Source organism: Neolamprologus multifasciatus, chromosome 14, assembly GCF_963576455.1.
Source record: "Neolamprologus multifasciatus chromosome 14, fNeoMul1.2, whole genome shotgun sequence".
Classification (NCBI taxonomy): domain Eukaryota; kingdom Metazoa; phylum Chordata; class Actinopteri; order Cichliformes; family Cichlidae; genus Neolamprologus; species Neolamprologus multifasciatus.
Window position 1 is genome coordinate 577353 of NC_140452.1, and position 21367 is coordinate 598719.

Consider the following 21367-nt stretch of genomic DNA (forward strand, 5'->3'; position numbering starts at 1 on the left):
CCTTGGGTGTGAAACGAGTGTTTCTGCATCACAGCTGAGGAACATTAGGCTGTGTCTGGGTGGCAGCAGTGACACGTCCACAGGACCCACTGAAGAGGAGTTCAGCAGTTTCCAAGCATCGGATCCCAAAGCCGAAGCTTGAGGTCAGTGTTAACGACGCAGCGTCCATCTCTGACGATGTCTTCAAGGATCAGACATCAGGTGTGTTTATCAGATCGAAACGTGTTACATACTGCCATCATCATCATCATCATCACAGAACATTTCTATAACCATCAAAACCTGATTTAACCCTCTGGAGTCCACGGACGCACCAGCACCTCCAAACGACCTATGACCCATCATGACCCATCATGACCGCTTGCTGCTCGCTGTGGTCTGTGTTCATTTTTACTTTTTTTTTTTTTTTTAAATGAACTTTATTTAGAACAATAACAATGACAATCTGAAAGAGACAAGTGACATATTGATCATTCAGAACAGAATCACCTTTTTCTTTTCTCCCAATCAAAGAAAGACGCATCACACAGTGCAGCTGGTGCACCACGAAGAAATCGACCATAACTGAAAGTAAACATATATACATACATATATATATATATATATATATATATACACACACATACATACACAGACATATATATGTATATATGCATATACACATGCATACGTACACATTTATACACACATCTACATAATAATATAACAAGATGAATAACCAATACAAAAATAAATAATAAAAAAGAAAAAAACAAGGAACAGAAATAAAGACCAGGGGGATCATAAAATCTCTAAACGTGAGGTTCCATAAACAAGACACATAACTTAAATAAGGGGCTAAGAAAAATCAAACTCTTCTAAAAATGCAATTTGATTGCTTCGGGCTTATTTATGAGCTTCAGAGATTCACTGAACAGGGAGAGTTTAAGAGCAGGCCATGAGGGGGGGTTTAGCATATCAGCATTTATGAATGTAATACTTTGTTATAATAATGAGATTGTTAACTAAAAACTCACTACTTTTGTCCTTAAGGATTACTCCAATTTGAGTATTTTGAAAAGACCAAAAATCAATATTTCCATACTGGGACAATATCAGGACATGGAGAGATTCCCATAAATCCTGTCACACACCCATAGAACATGTGCTCTGTTGTTTTACAAATATAACAGTTGTCTAACACACATTTAAATCTGTCTCTCATAAATTCGTTGGAGGGGTAAATATTTTTTGTAGTTCTAAAATGGACTTCTTCAAATTTGGGGGGATTGGAAATTTTAAATATTTGGTTCTGATCAACGAGATCTCAGATTTGTTATAATCTTTAAAGATGAGTGAATGTTTTGTCCTACCTGGATATAAGGTGTTAACCAAATACCTCCTCAAAAACTGATTATTGCATTTTTCATTAACCAAGTCAAGACCATCTAGTTTAAATTTGGAGTCGGTATATTTGAGAAATTGTTCTTTATCGTATTTACAAGGACTATTGGGATGTTCTGTGAAACCTTTTTATAGAGCTCGAGCGAGCAACTCATGTCATATTTCTCATTAAGCCTGTTTAATTCAAGTATATCTCCATTTTCATCCATTATATGTGCCACAGACCAAATTTGTAGATAGATTTCCCCCGATTCAATATCACCTTATTATTCCACAGTGGAACGTTGTGGGGACTAAAGTTATGTTTAAACTTAATTTCCAATTTAACAAAACTTGTTGATAAAATTTGGAAAGTTTTATGGGTAGTTTAGAAATTTCAAAATCACACACTAAAAGGAATTGGATCCCCCCAACTTTGTTGAGAATAAGAGATGGTATCAAGAACCAGATCTCATCATCATTTTTTAAGAAAGATCGGAGCCAATTAATCTTTAAAATGCCATTCATTATTTCAAAATCGATCGCTTTTAAACCCCCCTCTTCATAGTCTTTTATCAAGTCCCTGTTACTGATATAATGATGTTTATTTTTCCATATGAAATTAAAATTCACCTTATTGACGTCTTTTATAATTCTTGGTGGGATGGCTAGGGAATAAGCTGGATAGATTAATCTGGACAAAGATTCAACCTTGGTCAACATTATCCTGCCGAACAACGTTAAATCTCTCTGCAGCCGATGGTTCAGAGCTCTTTTGCATTTGTCAATTGTGTTCTGAATATGCTTTTCTTCACTATCAGCCATGCATTTAGTTATCCAGATTCCAAGATATCTGATTTCATTTTTCACAGGTACATCGTACAAAGAAGAGTGAGAACAATTGTGGATACTCATGAGTTCACATTTGTCCAGGTTCAGGCGTAGTCCAGAAGCATCAGAAAAGACCTTTATTGTATCGAAGGCCAATGGAATTTGTTCTTTATTTTTTAGAAAGATTGTTGTATCATCGGCAAGCTGACTTATTATTAATTTGTGGTTATTTATGTCTAATGAATGACTGAATGTAGTGTAAAGCGCTTTGGGGTCCTTAGGGACTGAGTAAAGCGCTATACAAATGCAGGCCATTTACCATTTACCATTAATCCTTTGATGTTTGAATTTATGACAGTAATAGCAAGTAATTCAGTGGCTACAATGAATAAAAGGTGAGATGCTGCAGCCCTGCCTGATACCTCTCTCCACCCTGAACCTGGGACACGTGCCTTCTGAAAGAGAAACACAACTATTAATATCGGTGTATAACACAGTGATCACATCCAGAAATGCATCTCCAAACCCAAAATGTTTAAATGTCTTAATAATAAAAGTGTGTTCGATAGAATCAAATGCTTTATGGACGTCCAAGAACAACATAAAACCATCATCCTTAATTAGGTAATTGTAATCGATAAGGTCCAAAACCAAGCGGATATTATTTTGGATCAATCGTCCTGATTGTGTCGGGCTAATTATTTCAGAAATACCTGTTTTTAGTCTTGTTGCTAAAACTTTTGTAGTCTGTATTTAAAAGTGTTATAGGTTTTAGATTACTTAGTTTTTTCTTATCTTTCCCCGGTTTTGGAATTAAATTTATAACTCCTTGTTTCATTGTTGCCATTAGCTCCTTTTGGTTTATACATTCATTTAACGCACTGAATAATAGTGATTTTAGGTCTTCCCAAAGGTGCTTATAGAAATGAGTTGTTATTCCATCTGGTGAGTGATCAGATGCCATGCTCTTAATAGCAAAATCAAATTCTTCTATAGTTGGGTCTTCATCACAAATTTCTCTAAAATTATCATCAATTACTGGAATCCAATTACTGATTTTGTCAAAGAAGTATGAAGACTTATAAAGGTTACTGTAAAAAGTAAATAATGCGTTTAGTGTCTGTAATTTCCTCTCCGTTGATGATTAGGTTACATATTGAATTATATTCTTGTCTACGTTTTTCTAGATTGCAAAGATAGGCAGTGTTCTTTTCACCCTCTTCTATCCACTTGGCTTTGGATCGTAAATAAGCAGCCTTGGCTCTATAAAGGTACATTTCGTCCAATTTAGATTGTAAGTTATTATTTTTCCTTTTTCTTCCTCAGTCCAAATCAATTTGCCATAAAGATTCATAAGTTCTTTTACTACATTTGATTCCTCTTCTTTCCTTTGTCTGTTTAACTTTTTACCGAATGCAATTGAGGTTTTTCTGATTCTAAATTTAAGATATTACCATTGGAGTATCGGTGTATTGATGGCTTCATCATTCTGGATATCTAAAATTATTTTTTAATAGAATTACAATACTCTCATTTCTCAGCATCTGACAGTTAAATTTCCAATAATCCTTAAATGTGTTGTTTTGGTCTTTGCTTTGTAGAATAATGGCGCAATGGTCACCGTTAGAGATGACTGTTTCCTTAACATATTGTAAAACTGAGTTGGATTCCAACCAATAATCAATACGTGACCTGCTTTGACCATTAGGTTTGTGCCAGGTGAATTGTTTTACATCTTTGTTTAACAATCTCCACACATCTATTAATTTAGTATCATTAGCGAAATTTTCAAATATTGGGTTTTTATGTTCTCTTGAAAATTTTGAAGGCCATCTATCCAACCATTCATCAGGAGTCACGTTGAAATCACCTCCAACTACTATATCTAACTACTATATACTACCGAATTTCCCAGAGGAACCCACCCGAGGGATTAATAAAGTTTTATTTTATCTTATATAATCAGTAGGGAATAAAGTTCCTTTATAACTGTAGAAATTTGATGCAGCAGGTTCTTGTTCTCTTGAACGTTGTTGTATCCATAAACATTAACCAAAATAATCAGAGTATTATCAGTATTTCACACACAGTCACAATGTCCATGTTTGTCTGCCATGGTGCACAAAAACCTACCAGGACATCTGTTGGAACAAATAGCAACCCCAGCCGACCTGTTTGTACCATGACTAAAAAATTTTATCTCCCAGTGTTGTGACCAAAACTTCACATCAGATTCCTCAGGATGAGTTTCCTGGAGAACAAAACTGCCTGTTGCCTCTTGCAGAACAGAAAAACAGCTTTGCGCTTAATTGAGTCTTTAAGCCCCCTTGTGTTCATTCATTTTTACTTCTTAACTGCTCAACTAAAAACACTTTCAGAGGAAAGAGCAGGCAACTCACGTGACCCGGCAGTTGCGCTGCTTCTTCCGGTCTAAGCGCTCGTGTTTCCGGTCCGCGACCACAGCTACAGCCGCAGCAGTTTACGGCAGGTCGGGACCGGGCGCGTGCATCAGGCGCTCCCTCGTGCAGCTCGGGGATTGGATCGGCTGACGGACCGGAGAGTCGGAGTGAGCCTCGGATCGGACCGTAAGTGCGCATGCTCAGTCGGCTCGGAGAGCGTCAGTCAGCACACGATACAAGTTTGGAGCCAGATTTCATTTAGCTTTAAAACACTTCACGTCTCCTACAGAGCAGCAGGTCTCTGTCTTCACATCGATCAATGTGAGATGTGATTGTTCGGTATCGTTCTCACTAAAACCAACAGAGACTCATTAAACTTCAGCTTCATTGAGCTCGGTCTCTGAGAGGCTTCAGTCCTCATGCAGCGGCGTCTCCAGGTGAGCTGTGGAGCTGGGAACGGATCCTCTTCAGCTCATGAGAATCAAAGAAATCTGCAGTGAAAAAGCAAAGATGAGGCTGAAAGAAATCTTCAGTGATGAACTCTTATGAGAGCGCTGCTCTGTCTTCCTCTCTAAACAACACATTTATTATTACCCAGCGTCCTACAAGCATGTGTGATGTCATCTTCACATCCTGTCTAAAACTTTTATTTCTTTGTCTGATGTTGTTGAAACTGTGATGAAGAGGCTGAGCTCTGTTCCAGGAGGATCCTGTTTCCAAGCACACGCAGTCTTCTGTGGGAATCGTCTCTGGTTACCTGGAAGAAGGACGTGTCCTTAAACGTGTCCACAGGTGCGTCCTACCAAAGGTGTCCATAAACAGTCAGACTGTGGCCGTGCTCACGCTGCTCACGTTTACGTCACAGACTATAAAAAGCGATTCCGGTGGTTTCGGAGCGTTTGATCCGGACCACGTCAGGACAAGTTGTGAAACATTGTGTGTGTTTCATGTCATCTGTGTGCGACTGAGGCAGCTGCTGCGCTTTTGTGGAATAACGTTGTGCTAGCAGCTCGCCATCATGTTATCCTCCTGCAGAGACTGAGTGACTCTCACACCTGCACGTCAGCTGACTGCGTCCTCTGTCTCCACAGGTCGTCCTGATGGAGGCTCTGTCCCGCGGGGAGCGGCGTCTGAGCTCTGAGGAAGAGGACGCCGCCCCAGCTGTGGGGGTGAGTCTGTGTGACTCCGCCCCCTTGGTGTGGAGGATGCAGGACCTGAGGGCTGTTAGGGCTCAAGGCCTGGTGGGGGCACTCCTGGGGTCGCTGCCCCGAACGCCGCGACAGAACGGGCGCCTGGGTCGACCGCTGCTGCTGCTGCCGGAGGAGGAGGGGCTGCTGAGGGAGCGCCGCGCCGCTGCAGCCCTGCCGGACCGCTGCCAGGTCAGAGGGGTCGTTAGAGGTGCTGGCGCTCATCGTGGCGTCTCATTAAGCTGGCCGCCATGTTGGCATACAGTTAGCGTGTCAGGCTGCATGTTTATTTTAACACGGGACTCTGCGGCACGGGCTCACTGCTGGTTGTCATAGGAACCGCAAGGCCGAGCGTCCTGTGTGTTTGATGTGTGGTTGTTCTCAGCAGGATTGGGGGGGGGCGGAGCTCCGTCAGAAGTACGAGGAGGAGGAGAGGAGGAGCTTTGAGGAGCAGAGATTCCTCGCACTGGAGGACAGGAAGTCGGCGCTGCTCCGAGCGATGACAGGTGAGTGTTGGCGTGATGAGGTTTCTCATGTACCTGGCTGCTCTCACGGTGCCGTCCTCTCAGGTGCAGAGTCTGGCGCTGCGAGTGCAGATGACGCCCTGCGGCGCCGCCTGCAGGCTCTGGACCAGAACTTCACCTTCCCGCAGTCAGCAATGGCCGTCCAGCTGAGCACGGCGAGGGCGGGGCTAAGTTACTGTCCTGAAGCCCGAGCCTTCCTGCAGGCCTGCGGGCCGACTGGGGCTGAGCCCCGCTGTGACGCCAGGTACCAGGTGTTCAGAGACCTACGGGGGCGGGGCTTCTACCTGACCTCAGCAGGAAAGTTTGGAGGAGACTTCCTGGTGTATCCAGGTGAGTGAGGAGCTCAACACCTGACAGAATGATGTCATCACTGCTGACATCACTGCTGACGTCAGTGATGTCAGCAGTGATGTCAGCAGTGACGTCAGGCTGCTGCTGACTCTGTGTGGTCATGTCTCGTCAGGTGACCCTCTGCGGTTCCACGCTCACTTCATCGCCGTCTGTGTGTCTCTGGATGAGTCCGTGTGTTTGCTGGATGTCCTCGCCGTGGCTCGTCTGGGATCCAACGTGAAGAAGACGGTCCTTCTGTGTTCGCCGGGGCCAGACGCCGGGGTGTGCTACACGTCGCTTCAGTGGAGCGGGATGATTTAAACCCGGGGACAGACGGCGCCCGCCGGCCCATGTTGAGGCAGGTCCGCATCCTGCATCTAAAACCTGTTTCTGTAAGTTTGAGGCTGAAGAACAACTGCAGGAGGTCATGTGACTGAGAGGGCGGAGCCGCGGCCTCTCAAGGACCAGCAGAGCACGATCGGGCTGCTCTGTTTCTGCGTGGCGAGCGTCACAGATGCAGCTCTCTGCAGCTGTCAGACTCATCCACACGGTTTCTCTGACGAAGGGCGGCGCCGAGTCCAGCTCTGATCTCCGAGCCGTTCGACAGCGTGCTGGAGGTGAAAGGGCCCCGACAAACCCCGCCCACTTCTGTATTTGTTTTCATTAGTGGCAGTGCGAGGAAACAAAGGACAGCTCTCCTCTTTCAAAGATTGTATTTTCTCAGTGAGTCGTTGTGTTGAAATAAAAGTGACGTGAGTATCGATCTGTGATTGGGAGTGTGATCGGCTGCTGTGAGCCACACAGTGACACAGACTGAACAGAGGATGATGTCGTCGTGTTGTTCCCACATCATCATCATAATAAATGTCCCAGGTTCAACATTGCAGCTGACCAATCACAGTGTTGTGACGTCATACTTTTGCAAGCCAAGCGATTCATTTATGACGTTCCAGTGTTGCCAGGACAACATGATGCTTACCGTTTATTAAACGCTGGGTCGGCGACAGCGGCGGATTCTCGCAAGTTCAGTAGATTTTTTTTTTTTTACGGCGTTTTTTTCCAAAGTCACAAAAGTATGACGTCACAACGATGTGATTGGTCAGTTGCGATGTTGAACCTGGAACATTATGATGATGACGTGGGAACAACACGAGGATGTCAGATTGATAAAAGGTAACGACGCCAACGAGGATCAGAGCCGAGAGACAAACCGTTTATAATATGAGATGAAAAGCTGGGAGAAGGTATTGATCAGTCTGTGCACTCGACCCCACCCACACCAAAGTGATCACACCTGTATGTCACTGTAACAGTTGTTACGTTAGTATTTGACCACTAGGCGGAGCTCTTGTAATGATAATGTAATTAACGCATTTTATTTTGTATGTTTTATTTTTGTGTTGAGCATGTTAACATTTTCCTTTTTTACCTACCGGATTGGTGTACAGTTAATTTGATACATGGTAAATAACCGGTTAATTTTGTAAGTATAAGGTAAGGGCAGAGGTCACTTCCTGTTTTGGGAAGTAAGGTCAGAGAAGCTGCTCATGGTGACGGTCTAGCCGTGTAAAAGTCAAGCTAAGAAAGAAGAAATAAGTCCTAAGTTCCAATTACACCGGTTTGTCTACTTGCAGGCCAAAGTGTTCTACGGTGTACCTGTGTACGTTAAGAGAAGCACAGTAAACATCAGTAAAGAAGAACTCTCGTGTATGTGTACAAGCCGGCATAGTCACTGTTTCACTCATTCTGTTATCAGCAGCTGAATGTCAATCACCTGGATCCAGTGATGATCAATAATTATAGATGTTTCTAATCTTCAGAGTGTTAGAAATAATTTACTGCCTCTGAAACAGACTCAGGACCCTCAAGCTCACTGTGGTCACCAGAACGTTTGCCTGAGAACGTTGTAACCTTGGATACCTCAGACATGGCTCCGTGCTTCCAGCTGCTCGGTTTACTGTGACGCTGTGTTTCATCTTCAGACATGTGACCACGGTGCTGAAGGCCCTTCTGTCCTGTGTGTTGGCCCCAGTGTGTTGATGCGTGCTGTGTAAATACAACAGTAATGTGCAAAAGTCTTGAGTCAGATATTCTTGTGGTTTTTAAAGGAGCAACAGCTCTCCAGCAAAGGAGCAGTTTTAAACTGTCTTCTTTGTCAGCAGCAGCCTGTCACGCCATGTGACGCAGTTTGGCATAAAATCGTATCGTTGCTCCAACGAGCTGCTAGCTGAAAGCTGCATATCTCCACGTCATGTTCACTGAAGCCTCGTGGGCCTCCTCAGAGCTGGAGCTCACTGAAGCAGGGTGACAGGGAACAGAAACCTCCGGAGATCACACCACACAAACACAAGTTGGATGTTTAAACATCAGATTTATTTCTGTGTTTCAAAGAAACAGAAGACTTTCAGCTAAAGATGAGGACATGAGACTGAAACATCAGACATCAGTTCAGTTCAAAGGTTAAACGTTGGGCAGACGTGACGCTGCTACAGAGCGTCAGCTTCACCCAGAAACATGGAGACGAGAACAGGAAGTCGTCGGGGTCTGATGACGGAGACGAGGACAGCAGGGAATAACGTGGGAATGCAAACACACGGGAGTCATTTCACCTCGCTCTGTTTTGGTGCCCGGCTGTGTTTGCTGATTCGTCAGTGACCACGGTGACCTCGCCAACACCTCGGGTCCGAATCATCAGTGGTCACTGAAGACGTGAGGTTGGTAACGGGACTTTTAACATCTGGTTTCCTGTAATGGTAAAAACAGTCGGGAGTGCTGAGACGACCGCAGACCGTGGTGATGCTCAGTAGAAGGGGGAGGTGCCGTTCCACGCGATCACAGCGCCGTCCCACTTGGTCCTGATGGTCATCTCCAGTGAGGGAAACCGTTTCTCTGGATCTCCTTCTCCGGGCGACGCCTCCCAGTGGTGGGAGTGAGTATCTGTACAGGAAGCAGGAAACAGATGGTGGATGAAGCACGAGAGGGATCAGACCTGCAGACGTGTGACCGCAGCGCTCACCGACTGTCAGCCTGGCCGTCGCCGTCTGCGAGCTCTGCCCGCTGTAGTAGTACAGCTGGAACAGATGCTCCGCCCTCCAGTCTGACAGCAGCGAGCGCGTGGCGCTGAACAGGACCGAGCAGCTGCTGTTGATGCTGCAAACCCACACTGGGAACCGGGGGGTCTTCAGCATGCTGCCCACCTGCAGACAGAGGGAGACAGGCAGGGGGCGCTCTCCTGTAAGAACAGCTGTTTAACAGCCTCGTGGAGGAAGTCTCTCATGCAGGTGGAGGTGGTGGTGTTGGCTAATATTAGTTCTTGGTTTTGTTTGAAGGTGGAGAGGGTGGAGAGGGTGGATATCAGCTAACAGGGAGTGTTTAGCGAGCTGCATCCATAAAATGATGCAATCCTAGTATCGCTCTCAAACTAACGGTACCCCCGCATCAACGAGGCCACGCCCCTAACAGAACATCCACCTGGGTCATTCTGTTAGGGGCGTGGCCTCCACAGAGACGTGTCTGAAGCTCCTCAGTCGTGGTTATCGTGGGAAGAAAAGCGTCTGGACTTCTTGGAGACGTTTCATCTGAGAAGCTTCTTCAGCTCTGAGGCAGAAGATCAACAGGGGATCCACCACCCCTGAGGGCCCCTCCCCATAGGGACCCTCCCCATAGGGACCCTCCCCATAGGGACACCATCTGCTCTCAGAACTGAAGAAGCTTCTCCGATAAAACGTCTTCAAGAAGCTTAAAGACATCCAGACGCTTTTCTTTCCGAGCTCCTTAGCTCCACCCTATCAGAGCACTTCGCTCTCGCTCTGCAGGCCTACTTGTTGTTCCTAGAGTATTTAAAAGTAGAATGGGAGGCAGAGCCTTCAGTTTTCAGGCCCCTCTTCTGTGGAACCAGCTTCCAGTTTGGATTCAGGAGACAGACACTATCTCTACTTTCAAGATTAGGCTTCAAACTTTCCTTTTTGCTAAAGCATATAGTTAGGGCTGGACCAGGTGACGCTGAATCCTCCCTTAGTTATGCTGCAATAGATGTAGGCTGCCGGGGGATTCCCATGATGCACTGAGTTTTTCCTTTCCAGTCACCTTTCTCGCTCTCTATGTGTTAACAGACCTCTCTGTATTGAATCATATCTGTTATTAATCTCTGTCTCTCTTCCACAGCATGTCTTTATCCTGTCTTCCTTCTCTCACCCCAACCAATCGCAGCAGATGGCCCCGCCCCTCCCTGAGCCTGGTTCTGCTGGAGGTTTCTTCCTGTTAAAAGGGAGTTTTTCCTTCCCACTGTCGCCAAAGTGCTGCTCATAGGGGGTCATATGATTGTTGGGTTTTTCTCTGTATCTATGAAGCGCCTTGAGGCGACTTTTGTTGTGATTTGATATATAAATAAAACTGAACTGAATCCACGGAGCCCAAACGGTGTATCAGGCTGTAATATAATGGGTAAACCAGTAAAGGACAGTTTTACTGGTTCCTGCTGTAGTGAAACGACCTCACAGCTGCTTCACGGCCGTCAGCTGTTTAAAATGAGAAACTGAAGACCGAAGACTGATGAGAGCAGCATCGACGGATGTAACGCACACCTGAAAGGTTACTGTGAGTATCCTGATTACATCAGCTGTGCTGCTTCATGTCACAGAAACACCTGTAATCAACACATAGCTGTGAGTGTGTGCCAGCGGTGCTCGGTTACCTGCGGCAGCGCGCCGCGCTCCATCTCCTCTCGACTCCAGCGCAGATATCCTACATCGCTGCGGGACAGGACGCCCTGCAGGGGGCGCTGCAGAGGCAGGCTGTCCTGCCCGAGGTGCCGCATCCCGTTGAAGAGGTGCGGGCTGGCTCTGCCGGTCAGCAGCAGGTTCAGCAGAGCCTGCATACACAAGCAGAGACCTGGAGGCTCCTCCCACTTTGCACTCTACAGGTGTGCACGCTCGCTCAGGTCACACGCTCGCAGACGCTCTCAGGCTAACAGAGACGCTCTGATCGTTGAGCGGTCAGCGCGAGAGCTGAGGGAGGCGACATCAGCAGGAAACACGAGCCTCCATGTCTCTCTGATGATGTCACTGTCAGCTGATTAGCCCTCAGCAGATTTTTACTTCCCATGATGCTCTCTGATTGAGACATGTTAGCTGAACACAGAGCGACGATGGTCGCAGAGTGACATGAGTGGGCGGAGCACGCAGACCTCGGTGTAAAACTGCACACCTGTGACAGGTGTCTGGTATCTGATACAGGTACAAACACAAAGACTTCTAAATGAAGTCTGGCAACATGAGCCAGGTGAGCTCTTACCTGCCGACAGACAGAGCTGCCCGGGCTGAGCTGCAGCAGGTATGACGTAGGAGAGTCCAGGTCCTGCCTCAGCCTGTGAGGAAGAGGACGCACATGGTCAACAGTTAACCAGCGGGCTGTAACAGACTGTGTCCTGTCGGGGGCGCTAACAGCGCAGAGCTGTGTGGTTACCTGTCGATGGTACGGGAGCAGACGAGGCTGTAGAGGAAAAGGATGACGCCATGACTGCCCTCCTCCTGAAACTACAAGACAACAGGTCATGTCGCACGGCGGGCTCCAAACCACCCGAAACTAGGGATGCAACGATACCAATTTTTTCAAACCGATACGATACCGATACTTGGATCTGAGTACTTGCCGATACAGAGTACAAAAACCGATACTTCTACCACACACACACACACACACACACACACACACACACACAATGAATTGGAAGACAGGTTTTATTTTATTCTCTGCCAATATTAAATAAAATCTTAATAAAAATGACCACAAAAAAATTTCAAGTGAAAAATAAGCACTTCTGTTAAATTATTGCAGAGTCTCCACATTGTAATTTAACAGAATATCACTGAACTATTGGCACTGTCTCTAGGGGATGTCCCCCTAGTGGCCAATCTAAAAAACTACAACAGAAATGACAAGCCACCCTCTGATTTATGAAATAAGTTAGTATTGGTTCATGGTATTGGTTAACTTTTACGAGTATGAGTACACACACATTTTACAGTATCGGCCCCGATACCCGTATCGGTATCGGGGCATCCCTACCCGAAACCTTTCTGACCGCGGGCCGACGGAGCTCCACGTCGACCGCAGGCCGTATTTTTGTGCAGTCGTGTCACGTGTGTAAAGATCAGTGCTCGTGTTTCTCACCTGAATTCGCATTAATGCAACAAACTGAAGCGTTAACGCTACGGTAAAGTGACCTGATTCTGGTGTCCTGATTGGATGCTGTACTCACACACTGGATGTGGTCGAGGATGAAGTTGGTGACGGCGTCCTTCTCGCTGAACGTGAAGAGCTGCAGCTGAAAGACAGGAAAGAACAGACGTGACGAGATGCTGGGGGCGGAGCAGCGGGCGGCGCTGTGAGGAAGGGCGGTACCCTCTCTGTGAAGGTGTCCAGTTTGTTGTCCAGGTGAGATGTGATGCAACAGTCTTCGGTTACCAAGGTGACAGTCGCGCTCGCCTCCTGGCCGGCCAACCAGAGGCTGTCACTCAGGGCGGCCGCCAATGCTCTGTCCTGCTCCCGCCGTCCTACCTCCGTCAGACTGGAGGGTGGAAAAATAATAGAAACACATTAGAGTTGTGGGGAGGACAGCACAGGTCAAAGGTCACGCAGGACGCTGGGCACAGAGAAAGACCAGTTACTGTTACAGGTGGAAGTCTGACCTTTACCGTGACCACGCCACAGAGGCCTCACCTGTGCAGCGTCTGTCCGTCTGAGGTGCTCTGTCGGGCGAACAGCAGGTGCTTAATGATGCGAGCCTGGACGACCATCTGAATGGCCCGAGCCCCGCCCTGAAACACACACCTGACCTTAGAAGATGTAATATTCTGGGCGGGGCTTGATGCTTTTAATGTTTGCTTTGAACTCTTTTTGTTTAAAAACCAAGTTAACGTTTGTTCTGTATTCCTCTGATCTGCAGGGTCACATGGAGACAGTCTGCTGTGAAGCGGTGCTGAAGCTTCTGCAGAGGTCAGAGGTCGTTTGTTCAAAGCGCTGCATGCAAAACACCACGGTGAGCGTGTCGTCTGCCTGCCCTTTCACACGGGGCACGCACTCTGAAGCTCGTTCATTGCTCGTGCTGCACAACAAGGTTTTAACGCTGCGCTGAGCCAGGACTGCTGTGCGCTGTGACCTTCACGCAGCCAATAAAAACGAAGCCTACAGCTGCGCTAAGTTCAACCACACGAAGGAAAACGATCTGGTGAACTTTTAGGCCCAAGTGTCCGTGCCTTTCAGCGGCTCGGGGCACCTTTGGAGGAAAGCAGTGTTGCAGAAACGACACAGAGTCACCTTCTTTATGAACGAGTGATGTTTTAATAAATCTGCTGTAGCAGCGGTCAGTGCATGTGGGACGGCCTTTGAATCAGCTGTGTGACGATGAAAGTAAGAACGTTCAACATCATTTATCAGGTGCATCACTGAGCTGGAGGATGAATAACACTCCTGTATTATATAAATATTATAATGTAATATTTATCAAAAAACTAAAGGTTTAGTTTGAGTTTCTGCTTGTTTTCTTTTTCCTGATGTTCATATAACAGGAAACATTAACTTTAATTCCTCCGGTCCCTTTCTCTCTCTTTCCTGATTAATTCTTCAGACTTCATCTCGTTTGCTTGTTAGGGCAAGCAAACGAGATGAAGTCTGCTTTAATAATAATACTGTAAACTTTACTGATCCCCGTGGAGATCCCCTCTCTGCATTTAACCCGTTCACTCTGTGAAGCTTTGGGCGCCCGGGGAGCGGTGTGTAGGGACGGTGCCTCGCTCAGGGGAACCTCAGGGGAGCTGTTCAGGGGATTCAGACCCACGACCTTCCGATCATGGGGCCACCACTCTACCTACTGAGCTACCTTATTGTCAAAGACCGCATGCACAGCCATGCACAGTCATGCACAGTCATGCACAGAGCTCTCATGGCCCTCAGTGGACAGTAGAAATATAAAGATAATAAAATAAATAAAAGTCTTCTGTACGACACAACACGATTATTTAAACAGCAGCGTCCAACACAATCATCGTGATGATGGGCTCGTGTGCACTGGGGGCGGTGCAGTCAGTGAAAGGCGATGGTGGTGGGTCAGAGTTTGTATGTGTGGGGGCTCAGAGGTGGATGCAGGTCTGGAGTTGGTGTGTGTTCAGCATCCTGACAGCCTGATGGATGACGCTTCTCTCAAACAGCTACATGCTTTAGCAAAAAGGAAACTTTGATCTGATCTTAGAGTCGGTTTCTCACCCCGTCAGCCTTCAGAGCGTACGCTAACTCGGAGTTTGGTTCCCTGAAGTGGAAGACGGCTTTCCTCCACTCGTAGTCGAAGACACGAAAGTTTCCACCCAGAAGAATCCTCCTCAGGCTCTGAAACAGAGACATCGGTCGATCGTTGGCCCTGAACACACCTGACAGGCAACAACAGGTCGCTGGACGCTCAGACATGGAGCTCACAGCTCTGAACACTTCCTGCTCTTGGATCTGTTCAGACCTTCTGTTTGTCGCAGGCAGCCAATGATAATGAAACTAGTGTAAAGGAGGAGGAGCTAAAACTGTTTGTTTCAAGCAGAAGTCTGACTGCATGAAGATAAAATCATAGAGCTGGAAATAAAACTTCCTGTGGGGTGTTTCAGCACCTGCACACCTCCATCCTGGTATCCTCATAAACCCCGCCTCCCTTCAGCCAAGTGGAGGTGTCGCGTAACATGTCTGATCTGTGGTCAGGTGAGCTCATCGTGTTTACAGGAAAACAGGGACGGTGTCAGGTGACCTGTTTCTGAATCATTGTGTTTACCTCGATCAGTTGGGGGGTGACCGGCGTTCCCCCGAGCCCCGCAGAGATGGCCAGCCTCTGGGGGATGGAGCAGAGGGCTTGAAGGGTCCTCGGGGGTGGAGGGGCTTCCTGCTCCTCCTCTTTCTCCACATCCAGCAGCCTCTGAGGAGGAGGCGAGACAAACACCTACCTTCGACCGTTCAGTCACAACAAAAAAACACTTCACAGCTTCAACGCTGAACAACGTCTCCATCAGAGTTACAGCAAACCTGCAGTCACATGACTCTTTACCTTTGTCTTCCCTCAGTGCACACACAAAACAAACAATATGAGCTGCTGCACAGCTGACGAATAGAGCGGAGCGCGAGGGTGACACTCATCAAACAGTACGTGGTGGTAGTATTTTCTTAGAGGTGACTCACGTGAGGATTCCTGCTCACTTCCTGCCAGAGCAGCCCGATGTAGTCCAGCCGGCGGTCTGACATCACTACAGCTGAGGGACGGCCCTCACTAACACTACAGGGGAGCCGCGGCGAGGATGACGAGCTGCTCCTTCATCCTGTCAGCTGAAAACTGAGCTGAGTGCAGTGCAGCTGCACCAACAGCAGAGGGCAGAGCTGATCTATCAGGTGATGGATGCTGACAGAGGGTCTCTGTGTTCATGACTCATTTACTGTCAACATTTCAAATTAATTTCTAGTTACAGAAACAGAAACATGCTTTCTTTGGGAAACAGACATTCTGAGTCGAACCCAGACTTTTGATCCATCAGCTGTTAGCTGAAAACTCTGCTGTGCATGGATGTGTGTGCTCACCGTGACAGCCATCTTATTTTCCTGTCATGTTTTTGGATATGTGCAGACTCGTGTATGGAAGGTGTCTAAGTCCTGCCATTAATTAATTCTTCGATCTTAAATATGATCAACTATCTCTAATTATCGGCTATGTACCACAGGCCTTCAAGCTGGCTGCAGTTAAACCTTTACTCAAAAAGCATCTCTAGACCCAGCAGTCTTAGCTAATTATAGGCCAATCTCCAACCTTCCTTTATATCAAACATCCTTGAAAGAGTGGTTGTCAAACAGCTAACAGATCATCTGCAGAGGAATGGTTTATTTGAAGAGTTTCAGTCAGGTTTCAGAGTTCATCACAGCACAGAAACAGCTTTAGTGAAGGTTACAAATGATCTTCTTATGGCCTCTGACAGTGGACTCATCTCTGTGCTTGTCCTTCTTGACCTTAGTGCAGCATTCGATACTGTTGACCATAATATCCTATTAGAGCGATTAGAACATGCTGTAGGTATTACAGGTATTGCACTGCAGTGGTTTGTATCATATCTATCTAATAGACTCCAATTTGTGCATGTAAATGGAGAGTCCTCTTCACACACTGAGGTTAATTATGGAGTTCCACAGTGTTCAGTGCTAGGACCAATTCTGTTTACATTATACATGCTTCCCCTAGGCAGCATCATTAGAAGACATAGCATACATTTTCACTGCTATGCAGATGACACCCAGCTCTATCTGTCCATGAAGCCAGATAACACACACCAATTAGTTAAACTGCAGGAATGTCTTAAAGACATAAAGACTTGGATGGCCACTAACTTTCTGCTTCTTAACTCAGATAAAACTGAGGTCATTGTACTCGGCGCTGAAAAGCTTAGAAATATGGTATCTAACCAAATTCTTACTCTGGATGGCATTACCTTGGCCTCCAGTAACACTGTGAGGAACCTTGGAGTCATTTTTGACCAGGACATGTCCTTCAACGCACATATTAAACAAATATGTAAGACTGCGTTCTTCCATTTGCGCAACATCTCTAAAATTAGAAATATCCTGTCTCAGAGTGACGCTGAAAAACTAGTTCATGCATTTATTACTTCCAGGCTGGACGACTGTAATTCATTATTATCAGGATGTCCAAAAAACTCACTGAAAAGCCTTCAGTTAATCCAAAATGCTGCAGCAAGAGTCCTGACAGGGACTAGAAAGAGAGAGCATATTTCTCCTGTTTTGGCTTCCCTTCATTGGCTTCCTGTTAAATCCAGAATTGAATTCAAAATCCTGCTCCTCACATACAAGGTCTTAAATAATCAGGCCCCATCTTATCTTAATGACCTTGTAGTACCATATCACCCTATTAGAGCACTTCGCTCCCGCTCTGCAGGCCTACTTGTTGTTCCTAGAGTATTTAAAAGTAGAATGGGAGGCAGAGCCTTCAGTTTTCAGGCCCCTCTTCTGTGGAACCAGCTTCCAGTTTGGATTCAGGAGACAGACACTATCTCTACTTTTAAGATTAGGCTTCAAACTTTCCTTTTTGCTAAAGCATATAGTTAGGGCTGGACCAGGTGACCCTGAATCCTCCCTTAGTTATGCTGCAATAGATGTAGCTGCTGTTGTGATTTGGTGCCATATGAATAAAACTGAGTTGAGTGTAGATGAATGTTGATACTTACGACCAGAGACTGTGACTGCAGCCTGCAGGGAGAACACAGAATAAATCCTTCAGTCTGAAAATATCTGTGCATTTGTCTCTCTAAAAGCCTTCACACACCTCACACAGAAAATCCCTGCAAGTGTTTTTGGGGCTCATCTGTTAATGCAGCCGTTCATGCATGTTTCTGATTGTGATGTGTCTCTCACAGCTCTACACACACTGATACTGACACAGTAAAATCATTGTGTTTGATTCAGCTCCAGGCTGTGCCACATGCTGATATGCAAAGCTTCAGCTCCTGGACCAGACCAAGAAATCCTCACTGCTGCTGCTGACGCTTAGAGGACAGAGAAAACGCCGTACTTTCAGTGTGTACGAGTTGCACGGCCAGTTCGGATCCAGAAAATTCAGGATTTTGTGGTGTTTCTTTGGAGGTGTGTGAAGGCCTTCAGATTTGGGGAGCAGATTGGCTTTTTTGAAGCAGGAAGTGAACTTTCCTTCGGTGCTGCAGCTCCGAAACCTGGACCAGGATCTGCTGAATCTCTGCCTCCATCTGAACACACATCAGTTCATCAGTTTACAGGAAACAGCTTCAGTTCCTGTCCTGAATCCTGACAAATCCATCTACACGCTTCACTGTTTTCACAGAAACTACGCAGGAAGTATTTAAAGTCTAAAGCAGACACATCTGAGGAGGCCAGATGTTCCTCTGTGCTGCTTGTGGTCTGTTATTGTACATTGTACTGTATGTATCTTACATGACATATTTCTCAAATATTTATTTCCCAATCATTTTAACTTTTTCTCGTTAAACAAAGACAAATTAAAATAATTTTAAAATTTTAAACATCAAGAACAGAAAATTGAGAAAAAATGAAGAAAAAAAAGTTAGTAAATTAGAAAAAATATTAAATAAATAAATAAAATTAAGTAAAATTAAATAAAATAAATAAAATTAAGCAATAAATAAATACAAATAAAAGACTAGAGGGGCGGGGCTTAAATCCTGTGCCTTAAAAAAGAGTAAATTTCAAATTCTTTTCGATCTGGTCGCAGGTGGGTAAATCGCGTTGTTCTCAGGAAAAGATCTGAGATATTCCACAGAGAGTGTCCACGTCACTGTGAGTGAGAGCTTCTCCACCCTCAAGAATGTCCGGACAGTATTAAGCCATTGCGATGCAGATGGAGGCGTGGGAGGTTTCCACAGAAGTAAAATACAGCGTCCAGCAAGAAGGGAACAAAAAGCCACGATCTCAGTTTGCTGTTATATTAAGAGGGTCTGTGGAACTCCAAATATGGCGATCAGAGGGTCTGTGGAACTCCAAATATGGCGATTAGAGGGTCTGTGGAACTCCAAATATGGCGATTAGAGGGTCTGTGGAACTCCAAATATGGCGATCAGAGGGTCTGTGGAACTCCAAATATGGCGATCAGAGGGTCTGTGGAACTCCAAATATGGCGATTAGAGGGTCTGTGGAACTCCAAATATGGCGATCAGAGGGTCTGTGGAACTCCAAATATGGCGATCAGAGGGTCTGTGGAACTCCAAATATGGCGATTAGAGGGTCTTTGGAACTCCAAATATGGCGATTAGAGGGTCTGTGGAACTCCAAATATGGCGATTAGAGGGTCTGTGGAACTCCAAATATGGCGATTAGAGGGTCTGTGGAACTCCAAATATGGCGGTTAGAGGGTCTGTGGAACTCCAAATATGGCGATTAGAGGGTCTTCTCGGATCGGATCCAAAAACCTCTGAAAACCCAACATTTGTTCAAACTCGGACAGAAGAAAAACATATGGATTGCAGGGGGAGGTCACATTGATCTATAATTGAAGGAAAATTTTAGATGAACGGGATTTTGAGGAATGGACTCTGTTTATTAGTTTAAACTGTTTATTACTTTAAACTGTTTATTAGTTTAAATCAGGGGTCACAACCTTTCTGATGACGAGTGCATCTAAAATTTCCTCAGAAGTCAATGTGCCATATGACTGCATTAGCAATACATTTAATAACACTCTACACGAACAGTTACACACTATATAAAACAACTTTACAGAATGATATTTGTTCGCAGATGTTGGCAGCTGTCAGCCAATAGTTATTTTGAAACAAAAAAACCCCCACTTCATCCATAACTCCAGCTTTGTGTCTTTTTCATTGTAGCTGAAGTTCGGGACAAACTGTTTCTTCTCAGCTCAACACGAAACGCGTGATATTTTCTCTGAATACCAGTCGACTCCGTTTTTACGGGACGGTTGGAAACTCTACTAACCTTATGAATAAAATAAAGTTCACTATCAGTAACTTCATAGCACCCACCCAGCTGTATAGAAACTCCGTCATGCTAGCTCACGCAGTACGAGTTATTGTAACTGACTGTAAAAAGTCAGCACAGCGAAAATAAACTAAACTTGGTTTATATCTGACCAGATAGACTGCAGGTCATAACTTCTTACCTGAAGTTTAGTTCACCTGACACTCGGACCGGCGGCCGCCTCATGTCTCTCCTCCTCCTGCCTTTCCCTCATCCACCCGCTGCCTCAGTGGAAGCTCCGCCACAGACACGACTAAACGATTGAGTTATTTTTACACATCTGCCAGCATCTGGCCAATCCACCACCTCTCATTGTTTATACCGTTACAAAAAACAAAACAACAAACAAACAAACGAATGAACAAAAATCATCGACCCATAAAGACGAAAAATCACATCAGGCATACCGATGGCCAGTCCAGCTGTAGTTGTGCCATCAGTTAACCCTTCGCGTGGCAGCTGTGGCACACGTGCCCACGGTTGCAGCTTTAAACTGTACCACTGTAGCACACGGTGTACTTGAACACACGAGATTCACCTCGTCCACCATGATTCAAACAGTTCAACACCGAATTCACGCTCACAGGCGGTTCTGATTTTACCTGATGAATCCGTTTGGGTCGCCATAAGCATACAATATATATTTGATAGAAGTGATTTTTGATTAGGCCTCACAAGCAGAAGGTCAACCAGGAGGTAGGTTACACTCTGAGGAGCTCTGAGAAACTGAGAAAGACATCATCTTTGTAAAGGGCTCTCACGGTTTTTATGCCACGTCAAACAGGCGGCGTTAGCAGGAAAATAGATGATTAACAATGGTGATCTGGTAGAGGCGGATATGAATTTAAAACCTGAACTGAACCACATCTTAAGTGTAGAGAGCACTACGGGATTTGAAGCAGCAGACGATGTTTTAACAGGCAGTGATGAGGAGATAAGAGAGGCGGTGAAAATATGGAGAACCTGATTGAACTTCAAGTTTACACCAAATCAGGGTGAATTTAGCCAGTAGGTGCTGTGGTCTGATGTTTCGGCAGGTGATGGTCTGAGCTCAGGTCAGGGCTGCTGCTGCAGCGTGAGCTCAGTCAGGTTTCTTTATCAAGAGCTTCCTGAAACAGGCGCTGTGGGGATGGCACCAGGGCTGGACTGGGAATCATCTGGCAGGCCAGATGATTCCCAG

The 21367-nt window shown here is 45.7% G+C and overlaps 3 protein-coding genes across 9 annotated transcripts in view; 2 read left to right on the forward strand and 1 right to left on the reverse strand.

Moving 5' to 3' along the window:
- tsen34 (TSEN34 tRNA splicing endonuclease subunit) lies at window positions 1-15624 on the forward strand. 6 transcript variants are annotated; one of them, XM_085183819.1, is made up of 6 exons: window positions 1-4778; window positions 5296-5384; window positions 5684-5971; window positions 6168-6285; window positions 6349-6633; window positions 6767-15624. In XM_085183819.1, exons 3-6 carry the CDS (start codon window positions 5693-5695, stop codon window positions 6952-6954), a joined length of 870 nt encoding a protein of 289 aa, XP_085039945.1. In that variant the 5' UTR covers window positions 1-4778; window positions 5296-5384; window positions 5684-5692; the 3' UTR covers window positions 6955-15624. The 6 variants fall into 6 exon arrangements, 5 of the variants coding, with proteins under 5 accessions (XP_085039945.1, XP_085039944.1, XP_085039947.1 ...); XR_014877815.1 differs by having other exon boundaries at window positions 1-5971; window positions 6767-7010; window positions 7047-15624; XM_085183818.1 differs by having other exon boundaries at window positions 1-5384.
- mindy4b (MINDY family member 4B) lies at window positions 9282-21283 on the reverse strand. Of its 2 annotated transcripts, XM_085183811.1 has the most exons (11): window positions 15844-21283; window positions 15443-15583; window positions 14896-15015; window positions 13354-13451; window positions 13036-13201; window positions 12893-12958; window positions 12097-12167; window positions 11926-11998; window positions 11327-11503; window positions 9650-9830; window positions 9434-9570 (listed from the first exon to the last, which is right to left on the reverse strand). In XM_085183811.1, the coding sequence occupies exons 1-11, from the start codon at window positions 15904-15906 to the stop codon at window positions 9434-9436; spliced, it is 1293 nt and encodes a 430-aa protein (XP_085039937.1). In that variant the 5' UTR covers window positions 15907-21283. The 2 variants fall into 2 exon arrangements, with proteins under 2 accessions (XP_085039936.1, XP_085039937.1); XM_085183810.1 differs by having other exon boundaries at window positions 9282-9830.
- LOC146502814 (uncharacterized) overlaps window positions 19229-21367 on the forward strand; it is a 5049-nt gene continuing 2910 nt past the window's right edge. The window contains exon 1 of the mRNA XM_085131098.1: window positions 19229-19402. Within this exon, the coding sequence (XP_084987224.1) occupies window positions 19229-19402 (174 nt within the window). The remainder of the gene's footprint in view (window positions 19403-21367) is intronic.

Excerpts from the sequence above, each read along its gene's own strand:
- tsen34 (XM_085183817.1), top strand. The coding sequence starts at position 5,693 with ATGGAGGCTCTGTCCCGCGGGGAGCGGCGTCTGAGCTCTGAGGAAGAG. Across the intron at positions 5,972-6,167 it reads CCCTGCCGGACCGCTGCCAG|GATTGGGGGGGGGCGGAGCT; the intron begins GTCAGAGGGGTC and ends TGTTCTCAGCAG. Across the intron at positions 6,634-6,766 it reads AGACTTCCTGGTGTATCCAG|GTGACCCTCTGCGGTTCCAC; the intron begins GTGAGTGAGGAG and ends ATGTCTCGTCAG.
- mindy4b (XM_085183810.1), bottom strand. The coding sequence starts at position 15,906 with ATGTCAGACCGCCGGCTGGACTACATCGGGCTGCTCTGGCAGGAAGTG. Across the intron at positions 13,452-14,895 it reads ACGCTCTGAAGGCTGACGGG|GGCGGGGCTCGGGCCATTCA; the intron begins GTGAGAAACCGA and ends TGTGTGTTTCAG. Across the intron at positions 11,504-11,925 it reads GCAGCTCTGTCTGTCGGCAG|GCTCTGCTGAACCTGCTGCT; the intron begins GTAAGAGCTCAC and ends TTGTGTATGCAG.